The 14,663-nt window shown below is 43.1% G+C and overlaps 1 protein-coding gene across 1 annotated transcript; it reads left to right on the forward strand.

Moving 5' to 3' along the window:
• The first annotated feature begins 1,041 nt into the window (after positions 1–1,041).
• KRT25 (keratin 25) lies at positions 1,042–8,235 on the forward strand. The gene is made up of 8 exons (XM_045781643.2): positions 1,042–1,748; positions 2,259–2,341; positions 2,763–2,919; positions 5,259–5,420; positions 5,510–5,635; positions 5,982–6,199; positions 7,011–7,078; positions 7,935–8,235. Exons 1-8 carry the CDS (start codon positions 1,320–1,322, stop codon positions 8,042–8,044), a joined length of 1,353 nt encoding a protein of 450 aa, XP_045637599.2. The 5' UTR covers positions 1,042–1,319; the 3' UTR covers positions 8,045–8,235.
• The last annotated feature ends 6,428 nt before the right edge of the window (positions 8,236–14,663 follow it).

Here is a 14,663-nt window from a genome sequence, read left to right on the forward strand (position 1 = left end):
ATGATCTATTAATTCCACCGTGGTGTATATTCCCATGAGAAATGAAAGCAGGGACTCAAACAGATATTTATACACCCATGTTTCTAGTAGCATTATTCACAACAGCCAAAAAGTGAATACAATCCTGATGTCCATTGACTGATGAGTGGGTAAACCAAATATGGTATACACATGCAATGGAACATTATTTAGCTTTAGAAATAGAAGAATTTCTGACACATGCTACTACATGGTTGAACCTTGAAGATATTATGCTAAATGAAATAAGCCAGTCGTCAAAAGACAAATAATGTATGAATCTACTGATCCCATGTGCCCAGAACAGTGACTGGCTCATAATAGAGTTAAATAATATTTGTTAAGTGAATGGATGAATGAATCTGTAACAGCCTCACACCCATAATAAATATTCAGGGATGTTTTGTCCACAAGTCAATTTCCAGATGTTTCAAAAACTTCCAAAATAGTCAGGGTTTTCAACACGTATATGGGAATCCACACCCAGTAAATATTCGTCTGCTGATGACTTTCACCTAAGCTAACCCACAACGAAATAAAAACAGATTAAATATCTCCTTCCAGGTTTGCTTCAGATTTTTGCAGGGTCAGGAAATATGTTAATGTCCTTCGGAAGTCCCACAACACATAACAGCAATTAGGGGTGTGTTCCTAATTGCCAAAACGGATAAGAGAAGACAACGATCCCCAAACATCAGTAAGTGTCAACAGAAGATAATGGCATGTCAGCCAAAATGGAAGTTAACTTCCCATTAGAAACAGTGCCAGGAGGGAGGGGGAAACCAGGGATTGAAGGACCATTCGGAAGGAGTAACAATTACAGATCTGTTCTCTACTTCTGTGGAAAGAACTGTGAAAATAAAAGTAGAAAAGATCTCAGAAACGTCAATATCTATTAGCATAATAGCCCAAAACCATGACGCCAGATTTTTATGGTGTGGTGGACTGATGAGTGTTATCTTCTAAGGATGGAAGTAAAGAACGACTCACTCGCAATTTAAAAAGGCAAGAAGGAAACTGACATTGCTCCACCCAGACCCATTTCTCAGATAACCACCAACCCGAGGGCATGCCCTCCTACAGAAAGGAGCCCAGCTAAGTTAGTTACTAATTAGGAAAAATCATCCAATTATGGTAACTTGCTGAGGCTGGCAAGCCATGTTTTACTCTGTGTAGGCAGAATTCCGTCCAGGACACACTGGAGAATTGTCTATAAAAAGGGAAACAAAACAGTGGAGACGAAGAGGTACTCCATCCCGGCTCTCTCCGAGACAGCGGTGCAACGCGTCAGCCCTGACACCATGTCTCTTCGACTCTCCAGTGGATCCAGGAGGGCCTGTCCCCGTCCTGCTGCAGGATCGCTCAGGCTCTCCGGCGGGGGGGCCAGCTTCGGAGCTGGCAATGCTTGCAGCCTGCCTGGAATTGGAAGTGGTTTCTCATGTGCCTTTGGGGGCGGTTCATCAGGAGGAAATGCAGGGGGAAGCAATCTCTGTGCTGGCTTTACCCTGAATGAGGGGGGCCTCCTCTCTGGCAACGAGAAGGTCACCATGCAAAACCTCAATGACCGCCTGGCCTCTTACCTGGAGAATGTGCGAGCTCTGGAGGAGGCCAACGCCGACCTGGAGCAGAAGATCAAGGGCTGGTATGAGAAATTCGGGCCTGGTTCTTGCCGTGGTCTTGATCACGACTATAGTAGATATTTCCCGATAATTGATGATCTTAAAAATCAGGTAAGAAATTACACTTCACAATCATTTTTACCTAGTTCTATTTCTAAACATTCTTTTCCTTTCTTCGCTGAATACTAAAAATGTTGATCATTCCTATGTGTAAGTTCTTTTTTTTAAAGATTTTTGTTTATTTATTTGAGAGAAAGAGTAATAGAGCACTGGCGGGGTGAGGGGCACAGGAAGAGGGAGAAGCAGACTCCCCTCTGAGCAGGGAGCCCAACAAGGGGCTCGATCCCAGGACGCTGGGATCATGACCTCAGCTGAAGGTGGATGCTTAACCGACTGAGCCACCCAGATGCCTCGCTATGTGTAATTTCTTAAAGGGAATTTCAATTTAGCATTGGAAATAAGCATTAAGCAGATTCACTTGGTGAACCTCATGATAAAAAGGTCACTATCTAGTAACTGTATTAATTTTTATTTTTCCCACTCCCTAATCTTAAAAAAAAAAACTTGTTTTTTATTGGTTGTGCTAAATTGTCTTTTAAAAGTCAGACTCCCCATTTCCAGATCATTGCTTCCACCACCAGCAATGCTAATGCTGTCCTACAGATTGATAATGCCAGGCTGACAGCAGACGACTTCAGACTCAAGTAAGTCGACTTAGAGAGTGAAAAAAATATGCAAAGCATTAAATTGAATTTATTTTTTGAGCCCTCCATTAAATATTACCAACTCTTACTGCAACACCGGTAAAACACTTGGATTTAAATAAACAGAACGTAAAATAAAATAAAATAAAATAAACAGAATAAACGGAATGTTACTTTTTATATTTTTATATTTGGCTATGAAATGTAAAATACAAACTGCTATTAAAGCAGTGTCCAATCTCCTAGTGCAAACGCCTCAAATTAAAGAAAATAATTATTATTATTATGCAGTATACTTTGAAAATGTCTCTTGTGGCCAAATCTACCACTTCAAAATCCCAGAATTCTAGTCCTTGATCATTGATGGGTGACTACTTCTCCTGCCATATGACAGACTGGAAAATCATTACTATTCCTTAAGGTATGAAAATGAGCTGGCTCTTCACCAGAGTGTGGAGAGTGATGTCAATGGACTACGCAGAGTTCTGGATGAAATCACCTTATGCAGAACAGACCTGGAGATTCAGTATGAAACCCTCAGTGAGGAGCTGACCTACCTGAAAAAGAACCATAAGGAGGTAAGAATTGCCTACATGCATTTTGCTATCCCTCTGCAGACGCCATCCATCTGGCGGAAGATAATGCATTTGACTTCTTAAATCAGAAATTGGTACTAAAGACCCATTGTCAGATAGGCACTGAGCCATGAGTTGTCTTGAGAAATGGCAAAGTATTTGCACAGATTCACCCTTGCTCTTGCATCAAGTTTCCCATGGGAAAAAAAAAAAGAAGAAGAAGAATCTTGTTTTCTAGATCAATCAGGATTACGAGAGTAGTGTTTGGCTAGGTAATTATAGCTAAGTTAAAATGGGACAGTTAAGAGATTACATCTAATTACATAAAATAAATATACTGTAAGGACATCCTAAGAAAACTAGATTTAAATTTCTATAGAATAGTGGCAGATTCAAAGCACCTAAACATTTACTTTGTACATACATTAAATATATACATTTAATATTAATGCATATTCTTAATAGGTGTGTCTATAAAAACAGTGAGACTGAAAATAAATTGTCACATCAAAATCTTTTCTGCCAAATAAAGAGTATACTTCAAAGCGGTCATTGTTGGAAGCTAGGTTCAAAATCGGATCCTACGGACACTATTCCAGACACATCTTTGGGATTGCTTTTAGAACCACTGTTTTCGGAAAAAAAAAAACTTCATTCTTTGAAAATGAAGTTGATATTTTTAAACAGCCAAAAGGCTTCTATAGTCAAGCCAAATACTTAGAGCAGGAGATCAGGCTAAAAATGCGATTTGATTAGTCACGAGCCTGTCTTGTAAAAATAACTGCTTGAAGAACAACATTTCTATGGTTCAAGCATGGGTACAGCCCATGGTAGTTACTCAATAAACTTTTGATAAATTGAATGCCATTGATTTTTTTTAATGCCTCACTTACAGGCAAACCCACATGCATCTCTTTTATCTTTTTCTGCTTGAACTGGGGAAGTTTTCACTAAGTCCTCTGAAGTAAAAACCACATTTGACGATAGAGAAGATCTGGGGCTACCAGGGAGGAAAGAATGCTAGAATCACTCGAGGGACTTGGGGCAGGAAGGAAAGAAAACCTCATTATTGATCAGCATAAGGACCTATCCAAACCCAGCCCGTGGGTGGGGAGGACAGTCTGCAGCAGAGACAGAAGCTGACCCGTATGATTTCAGTGCACACAGTCGTAGCAGGGACGTCTGCCAAGCACAGTCTGAGAGCACACACTCACTCCATCCCAACAGCACACACTGCTGATGGAATCATGTGTGGACTTTGACCGCAAAACGGACTGCGACATCTACAGTGATGACAACGATCATAATAACCAGCATGTGTTTAGCATGTATACGCCAGGTATATTATTGGTCATTTTACTAGCAGTTCTTTCATGCCTTTCAACAGCCCAGAGAAGGATTTTTATCCTCAACTTTCTGATAACCATATTGAGATTCAAGTTCATCCAGCCACCACAGGCAGAACCAGGATGCGCAGAGAGACGTGTCTGACACCCGATGTCCCTGTGCAAGCTTAACGGCTTCTTTTTTTTTTTTTGAAAGATTTTATTTACTTATTTGACAGAGAGAGAGACAGCCAGCGAGAGAGGGAACACAAGCAGGGGGAGTGGGAGAGAAGAAGCAGGCTCCCAGCGGAGGAGCCTGATGTGGGACTCGATCCCAGAACGCCGGGATCACGCCCTGAGCCTAAGGCAGACGCTTAACCGCTGTGCCACCCAGGTGCCCCAAGCTTAACAGCTTCTTAAACAGCTAGGATTCTTTAGAGGATGGTGTTCTCCCTTTATTAATTATAAATAAATAAATATATTTGTAAGTATCAATAAATATATACACATAAATATTTATTTATCATTATTTCAATTGTTCAGAATAACTCAGACTCAGCCCCTGGCCCCTGTTCGAGCTGTGTTCAGCATCTGACTGAGTCAAGAACACATCGAAGCTGTTTGCTAAGTGGAGTGAAGACCAGTCCACCAACGTGGAGACATTTCAGCTGTAAATGAATAGAATAAGCGATGATGGATAATTCATTTTAAATATCTTCAGGATTTTCATTCGTAAAAGGAATTAAGACTTTCTGTGCCACAGAACTAAAAGCAGGGAACTGGGGTGATAAGCGCAGGACTTGGGTTCACTGTATGCGAGAGCTCTGGAGCAATGGAAAAGCTCTCTCATTAGGAAGCGGGCTACGTCGTGAGATGGGAAACATAAAAAGTAGAGGAGACTCATGGCACAGTTGGGGAGGTGAAGCCCGACGAACTCTAAGAACCCTTCCAAAGCTAAGCCTCTAGACTTTTCTATGAGATCCCGCATACCTGAGCTCCACACTTTCTTGCCCCTAGGAAATGCAGGTCCTGCAGTGCGCGGCCGGAGGGAACGTGAACGTGGAGATGAACGCGGCGCCCGGCGTGGACCTCACGGTCCTGCTGAACAACATGCGGGCCGAGTACGAAGCCCTGGCCGAGCAGAACCGCAGGGACGCGGAGGCCTGGTTCAACGAGAAGGTGAGTCCTGTCCGAAAAAAGCGATCTCTCTGCATCTTAGTGATGGTCACAAAACTAAGATTTGCTCCCTTGCTTCTATACCTTTTCAGAGTGCGTCCCTGCAACAGCAGATCTCCGAGGACGTTGGGGCCACGACCTCCGCCCGGAACGAGCTGACCGAAATGAAGCGTAACCTCCAAACACTGGAAATTGAACTTCAATCTCTCTTAGCCACGGTATGAAAACGGCAACTGCTTACCATCTCCTGGAGTATCGTTTTAAATAAGCACCAGTCGGTTTTGAAACCCTTGACCATGGTGAGACTATATCCACATGCATATTTATGCAATTAACCGAGAACCCAAGAATAGGATTTTACATCAAACAGCTGAAACAGCAACATTAATGTCTCTAGCTCATTCCACCAAAAAGAGAGATGCACTCATTTTTAAGAATGCCATAGAGTCATCTTCACTCTGTGTCGATGTGACATCGAACACAGTTGGAGACAAAGTAAACAAGAGAAGGAAGTCATCAGAGCACGTTTCTGCAGATCTCAGGTTTGTTCTCGTTTCCTGCCAGAAACACTCCCTGGAGTGCTCCCTGACCGAGACCGAAGGCAACTACTGCGCCCAGCTCGCCCAGATCCAGGCTCAGATCGGGGCCCTGGAGGAGCAGCTGCACCAGGTCAGGACCGAGACGGAGGGCCAGAAGCTGGAGTACGAGCAGCTGCTCGACATCAAGGTCCACCTGGAAAAGGAGATTGAGACCTACTGCCTCCTTATCGGTGGCGACGATGGGTAGGTGAAATAATTTCCAGGGAGGATGTCCGGTAGTGAAGTCCACTTGACACTCAGATCCCTGGAACATGACCGTGAACTAACATGACCACATTTATTATCGTGAATGCTAAACATTAAATATAATACCTGACCGCCAAGATACAAATTAACAACATCTTACAGAACCAAAATGGGACAAGCCCTGTATTAAAGGTATGACAATTAAAAATATCACCTCTTGGGACACCTGCGGGGCTCAGTCAGTGAAGCATCTGCCTTCGGCTCAGGTCATGATCCCAGGGCCCTGGGATTGAGTCCACACCCAGCTCCTTGCTCAGCGGGAGGCTGGCTTCTCCCTCTGCCTGCTCTGCCTGCAGCTCCCCCTGCTTGTGCTCTCTCTCTCTCTCTCTGTTAAATAAATAAATAAAATCTTAAAAAAGAGAATCACCTCTTGATGCTAAAACAGAATAGTTCCAGCTGTGTAACCCACTGCAACTGTTCTCACCAAACAGCTAAAGAAAAACCAAGAGCGAATCAAGAATTGAAAAGGTTTTCTCTAGGGGCACCTGGGTGGCTCTATTGGTTGGGCATCCAGCTAATGATTTCAGCTCAGGTCACGATCTCGGGGTCATGGAATCAAGCCCCACCTCGGGCTCTGTGCTGAGTGTGAAGCCTGCTTGAGATTCTCTCTCCCTCGCTCTCTGCCCCTCCCCCCCACTCACGCACTCGCACTCTCTCTAAAATACAATCTTTTTAAAAAAAGAAAGAAAGGGAGGGGTTCTTTCTAAATCACTCTCTTTTGTGAGTTTCCAACAACATATGTTCACAGGGCTTGCAAGTCTGGAGGCTACAAGTCTAAAGATTATGGATCCGGAAACGTGGGAAACCAAGTGAAAGGTAATTAAAATGAAATTCTGTTTTTATGCTATACTATTTCATTTGCAATGTCCAGCTTGGTTGTTTTCTATTCCCAGGGCTTAGTAGGAATAGATAATGATAGATATTTATAGGGCCTATATCAGAGTATGCTGGGTGTCTAACGATATGCACCAATTTTAAACAAAGTAATATGTCACCATGTTTTAGGTAACCAAGAAATCAAAATTTACCAAAAATCCATCTATTTGTGCTTACTGCATAGTCCATCCTATTTCAAATCCTATTATTCCTGTCATTTATATAATTTCTGATTCATCTTTTTATTTTTTCATTGTGGTAAAATACACAGTTTATAGTTTATATATATAAATACATAGTTATGTATATAAATACATAGTTTATGGTCTTAACCGTTTTCAGGGGACAGTTCAGTGGCATTAAGTACATTCAGCTTGTGGTACAACCAGCCAACCCCATCCACCTCCGGAACTCTTGACCTTGCTCTGTAGCTAGTAAACAATAGCTCCCCATTCCCTCCCCCTCCCAGCCCCTGGCAAGCACCATTCTACTTTCTCTCTCTACAGAGACTACTCTGGGTCCCTCATATAAGTCGAATCATACAATATTAGTCTGTTTTGGGTGATAACTTATTTCACTGAGCACCATGTCTTCCAGATTCATCCACGCTGCAGCATGTGTCTGAATATCCTTCCTTTTGAAGGCTGAGTAATATTCCATTGAATGTACAGACCAAATTTTGTTTATCTGTTCATCCTTTGGGCGGATCCTTGGGCTGCTTCCACATGTTAGCTAGCGTGATCTTATTCATCTTTTCTCAACTTTCTAAAATCTCCTTTTAAATTTTAATTTTTAGATCTGGCCAAAGCCATAGTGGTTAAGAAAGTTCTTGAGGAGGTAGACCAACGAAGCAAAATACTTACCACCAGGCTCCACTCCCTGGAAGAGAAATCTCAAAACAATTAATTTAAGACACAAGAGGGAGCATATGCCAAATACTAAGAAGAGGGAGCATTATGTCTGGAAAAATGAGCAAGCCTAAGAAAAAAACGCCTGTCCTATTTTCTGTCTGTTACTGAAACATAAGCACCGTGTGGGCAATCAATAGAGGTATCTCCCCATTCGTCTGGAAGGATGTCACATACAAATTTGATGAGTCATTGATTGCCATACAAAAAATGTTATCAGTTCTTTGTATTCAATAAACCTTCCTTCAGCAAGTTACCACTGGTGGTATTGTCTTATCTTTCAAATGCTCATGTCCCTGGTACAGATGTATGAACACCTACCAGCTTTTCATTTATATGAAAATGTTTACCAAAAAATGACAGGCTTCCTCTTAGATTTTTCATGAGGCTTTCCCAATAATTCAAAATAAGATAAACTCAGAAGGATAAAAATGCTTCCACTTAAATCTCCAATCTGCCATGCCATGATGTAATAGCAAGCCTCTTCTCATTCATAAGAGCTATGATGTATACATTTCAGAATCGTCTGTAAAATAATATTACTACTTCTCTCGAGTGGTTATTGTAAAGATGAAACAAATTGTTGAGCAAGCATCCAATAAATGCCAACTCAGTTTTTCATATTCGACACTTATAATGATGAATGTTCAAATCTCATTTCCTCTTTGAATACGTATTTTAAAAATATTCCAAGTAGTGGGAGGTTAAGCAAAAGTTCTAGTTTAGAATTCAAGTTCTATTAATGGAATCATTCATTTGTATTACAAAGTATGTTTGATGCTTATAACTCTCTTGACCAATGGATTCATCTTTAATAAAGAGAAATAAATCAGATGAACTGAAAACATGATTTTCTCAGATCAAATATGGCCCCTAGGTGCTCTGTTGATTCTCAGTCTTCTGTGGATGGACTGTCCATATTGTAATCCATCCATGAAAATTTGATTTCATGATTCATCTGAAAATGAGCAGAAAAGATACTGGGATCCTTCAAGGACACTAGAATTATCCTTGAATTACTTTTATTATCTTCCAATGAATCTTAGCCAGAGGCCACTACAGTCAAAATGCCTAAGAGCATCCTCCATCAGATTATGTGAAACAAACCATTATAGTCTTGGAGAAGATTCCACTCAGAAAATATATCTTGTAATTTTCTAAATGCTGAAGGAACTTATACCACCTTTCCCACCTATCATCAAATCCCACCTCATTAAAGTGATGATGCCAAATGTAAATTCCGACCACAAAGGTATACATTTGTCAAAACGTATAGCCCCAGACGCATAAAAAGGGCGAATTTTAAAATTTCTCTTAATGACGCCTACTGGTATCTGGGAGCTGTTTCTCCATCTCAGGAGACCCAATCCCGTGCATCTCTTCCAACCCCCCATTTAGCGATGTCCCCTTAGTAGTTTGAAATCAGCCATGGAGAAGATATTTACACCAGAGAAATTGGCTAACACTACAAATCAGGACACCCTCCTCCCTTGAGGGTTGGCTATTAAATATTTACCAGCACATCACTGATTGCACCTCAATAAAAATGACTTTTCAAAAAAAACCCACAGCGTTCCGCTGCGTGCAGAGCCCAACATGGTTTTCAATCTCACAATGAGATCACGACCTGAGCCGAAATCAAGAGTCAGATGCTTAAATGACTGAACCACGCAGGCGTCCCACACAGTGTTTAATGTTTTAGTAGGTGACCTCTATGACCTGGCCCTCACCCTCAGTTCTAACCATAGTGCCCTTTATTTTATTCCTTAAATACAAGCTCATCCTGCCTCAGAGCCTTTGTGCTAACTGTTCTCTCTGCCCGAAATGCACTTGCCCCAGATCTCCTCATGGCTGGTTCCTTTTTATCATTACCATCAGAAGAGCTGTTTCTCAGACTGAGGGCTTCAGAGGGGAGGGGGGTGGGGGAATGGGATAGGCCGGTGATGGGTGGTGGGGAGGGCACGTATTGCATGGTGCACTGGGTGTTATATGCACCTAATGAATCATAGAACTTTACATCAAGAACCAGGGATATACTGTATGGTGACTAACATAATATAATAAAAAAATATTTAAAAAAAAAAATGTTAGGGGGGCGCCTGGGTGGCACAGCGGTTGAGCGTCTGCCTTCGGCTCAGGGCGTGATCCCGGCGTTCTGGGATCGAGCCCCACATTAGGCTCCTCCGCTATGAGCCTGCTTCTTCCTCTCCCACTCCCCCCGCTTGTGTTCCCTCTCTCGCTGACTGTCTCTATCTCTGTCGAATAAATAAATAAAATCTTTAAAAAAAAAAAAATGAATCATAGAACTTTACATCAAGAACCAGGGATATACTGTATGGTGACTAACATAATATAATAAAAAAATATTTAAAAAAAAAAATGTTAGGGGGGCGCCTGGGTGGCACAGCGGTTGAGCGTCTGCCTTCGGCTCAGGGCGTGATCCCGGCGATCTGGGATTGAGCCCCACATCAGGCTCTTCTGCTATGAGCCTGCTTCTTCCTCTCCCACTTCCCCTGCTTGTGTTCCCTCTCTCGCTGGCTGTCTCTATCTCTGTCGAATAAATAAATAAAATCTTTTAAAAAAAAAAATGTTAGGATGGGAGAAAAGGAAAACCCAAAAAAAAAAGCTGTTTCTGACCACTCTAGCCAAAGTCGCTAATATATCGCCCTGTCTTATCTCCTTGAGAACACTCATCACCATACAAAATTATCTTGTTTATTTCTTGTTTGGTGTTCCTTCCTCTGAGCTAGAATGTGAGCTCTATGATGACAGGGACGTCATCCATTTTGTTCAAGTCTGTATTTCTAGCACCTAGAATAGCACCTGGCATCTGGTAAGTTCACATTAAATATTTGCTGAATGAATGAATGAATTTTTTAAATTTATTTATTATTTGAGAGAGAGAGTGCACACGCAAGAGAGAGCACATGCTAGGGGAGGGGCAGAGGGAGAAGGACAAGCAGACTCCCCGCTGAGCAGGGAGTGCAATGCTGGGCTCGATCCCAGGACCCTGGGATCATGACCTGAGCTGAAGGCAGCCACTTAACCGATTGAGCCACCCAGGCACCCCTGAATGAATGCATTTAAAATCAGAGGTACTTTTAAGTAAACTCTATTTTAAGTAAACTTTTTAATTTAACATACACAGAAAAAAATGCAAGATCATAGGCGTACTGCTCAACAAATTTTTATTAAATGTACAAACCCATGTAATCACTGTCTGGATCAGGAAATAGAAAATTAACTCCCTAGAATCACCCTTTCCTGTCTTGTCCCAGCCATTGTCCATAGTCCCGTCCCCAAAGATAAGCACTCTCCTGATTTCTCATAAAGCAGGTCAGTGTCACCTGTCACTGGACTTTAGATAAGTGAAATAACTCCTTTGCATATGGCTTATTTCACCCAACATATTTTTTTAAGATTTTATTTATTTGACAGAGAGAGACAGCCAGCGAGAGAGGGAACACAGCAGGGGAGTGGGAGAGGAAGAAGCAGGCTCCCAGTGGAGGAGCCTGATGTGGGGCTCAATCCCAGAGCGCCAGGATCACGCCCTCAGCCGAAGGCAGACGCTTAATGACTGAGCCACCCAGGCGCCCCTCACCCAACATATTTTTGAGATTCACTCAGATCGTTGCAATAGCTAAAGTTCATTAATTTTCAGTGCTGTGAGTATTCTGTTTCACAAATAAACAGCTGCTTATGTATCCACTCTGCTACTCATGGGCACTTGGGTTGTGTCCAGTTTTATCCTGTGATGAGTGATGTTGTGATAAGACATTTGTATGTATTTCTTTTGCTGAAAAACCAGAAGGAATATTTTTAGATCAGAAACATGTATCAGACTAAAGTCTGTAATTGAAACTATAACAGGTCACATCTGTGATGAGTTCAGGTGTCTCCTCCTAAACTAGTCTGTCAGCTTTTATTTATTTTTTTTTAAGATTTTATTTCTTTATTTTGAGAGAGAGAATAAGAGAGAAAGAGAGAGCACAAGAGGGGGGAGGGTCAGAGGGAGAAGCAGACTCCCCACTGAGCAGGGAGCCCAAGGCAGGACTCAATCCCAGGACGCCACGATCATGACCTGAGCCGAAGGCAGCCGCCCAAACAACTGAGACACCCAGGCGCCCCGAGTCTGGAAGCTTTTAAAGGGAGAAGAGCTTACTTTACACTTTTTTTTTTACTGTTTCCACACTGTGCTTCAAAGCCCATACCTTGTATCCGCTTGGTGCCCCAGAAGCGTTCCAGTAGTGAGTTTTAGTAGAGTGACCACCTTTGCCTGAAAGAGGGGACTCGGCCCCCTGAGAAAGGGGACATAATATGTCCACCGGAAAGACCAAGGCCCTCCACCCCTATGTCCTCCAGGGTGAGGAGCCTAGGATGTCTCGCCAGAGCTAGACTCCCATTCGAGATGGAGTACTAGTTATCTGCATCAGCGACAGAGAGTTGATAAGCTTCGGTGAAAGAAAATTCGTATTAAAGGGATAAGGAGATAGTTGGGAGTATAAATGCAGGATGGTGTGGTTCGCATACCAAAGACATTATCCCCGCTGAGTACTTCGCTATCTCTGAGAGCTGGCCAGCCATGGGCCAGCAAGCTGTTTAAGATGTTAAAACATCAGGAGGGGGCGCCTGGGTGGCACAGCAGTTAAGCGTCTGCCTTCGGCTCAGGGCGTGATCCCAGCGTTATGGGATCAAGCCCCACATCAGGCTCCTCCACTATGAGCCTGCTTCTTCCTCTCCCACTCCCCCTGCTTGTGTTCCCTCTCTCGCTGGCTGTCTCTATCTCTGTCGAATAAATAAATAAAATCTTTAAAAAAAAAAAAAAAGATGTTAAAACATCAGGAGGCCTGGGTGGCTCAGTCACTTAGGCATCTGCCTTCAGCTCAGGTCATGATCCCAGGGTTCTGGGATGGTGGAGGGGTGGCCTGGCTATGAAGACTCCTACTCATCCTTCTGGGAGAAGCCCTTCCCCAGACACCCACTCCACGGCACTTAAGTCCATATCCTCACTCTGTATTATCATTGCCTATTTCCCATCCAACTCATGATTTGGCCGACTACAAGGAAAGTCTTGGGAGTGGGAGCTCTTTCTATCATCCCCGAATCCTCGGCGCCTAGCACGGGACCAAACTCAAGAGCTGAATGATGGAAGAACGTGGCTCAGGCCTGTACCAAAACAATTCAAAACTTCATCTAAGGCCTAAACGGAATTTAAATAATTAGTCATGGATACTGTTAAGTGCCAAAATAAACGCCGATCATTTCACCCTGTACAACACTTAGCATAATACATCTCCAAAAGGCATCCATGAAAATGGGTGCAAGAGAATCAGACCATTGGTTTGGGGGATAGGGGTTGTACAATAGTTTTCCTGAGATAATTTAGGCAAAACATGTGCCCTTGACCTGTATTGTAACAAGAAACCATTCTATAGTAACATAGCCAAACTATGTTGATTGCCCCTAATGTGATAAAGCAGTGATCCTCAACTCTGTTCAGTGTATGTCCCCTTTGGAGTAAACATGAAAACAGCACGCCAGCCCCACAGAAGGGCTGGTATACACGCTCCTCCCCCATTCTCAGCTGAGATTGTCATTACAAAAGGTCGCCGGTATCGGCAGGCTATGCCCTGCACTAGGGTGCCAAGCTGAGTGCCCAAGAGAGGAGGCACCTTTTCTATTTTGTACAGATTTACCAGGAGTAGAGCAGGGCTGGTGCATGTCATGAAAATACCAAAACATTTCACAGGACTGGTAAGTAGCCACTGCCCAGAGACCTCCTAACTGCCCTCAACTATGGCCCCAGACCTTTCTCCGTGAGTCCCTCCCCACCAGCCAGTGACTAAGCACGTGATGGCGGCAGGGGCCCCTCGGCTCCCACTCCGGACTCGCCAGCTGCCGGTACTCATTCTGATTCATCAGCCCCCCGAGCCATAGGATCGTTAAGTATTTTAAATAGCACACCTGGTTTTATCCCTTTCCCTTTGCTTGTTTCTTTGTTTTCTTGTACACATCCGTAGAAAAGCCTTAAGGAGCCATTTATAGGCTCAGGGATAGTCTGTTGTATCATATAAAACCAATTCCACAATTCCGGGTGATCAGTTTCCAGTGCACAAAAAAAGTGACCAGACCAAGAGCTCTGTGACACTCAGACTGGCGCTGAGCCGTCCTGGCAGGTCAGAGCAGCATGGCTTATACCTTTTCCTCCTATTCATTTCATTAACGAATCCAACTAACATATCAGACTAAAGAAAAACATAGGCTCTGTCTTACTTATTAGAGAACCGTACTACAAAGCATGGTTAAAGGGTCAGGTCCTGACCTGCCTGAACTCAAATCTTTTTTAAGATTTTTATTTATTTATTTGAGAGAGAGAGAGAGCACAAGCATGGGGAGCAGCAGGCAGAGGGAGAAGCAGGCTCCCCACTGAGCAGGGAGCCCGAAGTGGGACTCAGTCCTGGGACCCTGGCATCATGACCCGAGCCGAAGGCAGACACTCAACTGACTGAGCCACCCAGGCGCCCCCCAGCTGTGTGTTTTTGACAAAGTTCTCTAATTGCCCTGTCCCTCCATTTCCTTACCTGTAAAATGAGAATAATAATGATAATAATTCCTTC

The sequence above is a fragment of the Ursus americanus genome, chromosome 23 (genome assembly GCF_024610735.1).
Source record: "Ursus americanus isolate L20-20 chromosome 23, mUrsAme1.1.p, whole genome shotgun sequence".
NCBI lineage: Eukaryota > Metazoa > Chordata > Mammalia > Carnivora > Ursidae > Ursus > Ursus americanus.

Bases quoted from the DNA above. Each gene is read 5' to 3' on its own strand.
- KRT25 (XM_045781643.2), top strand. From the start codon at position 1,320: ATGTCTCTTCGACTCTCCAGTGGATCCAGGAGGGCCTGTCCCCGTCCT. The intron at 5,636-5,981 runs GTATGAAAACGG...GTTTCCTGCCAG, and splicing joins TTCAATCTCTCTTAGCCACG to AAACACTCCCTGGAGTGCTC. The intron at 6,200-7,010 runs GTAGGTGAAATA...ATATGTTCACAG, and splicing joins CTTATCGGTGGCGACGATGG to GGCTTGCAAGTCTGGAGGCT.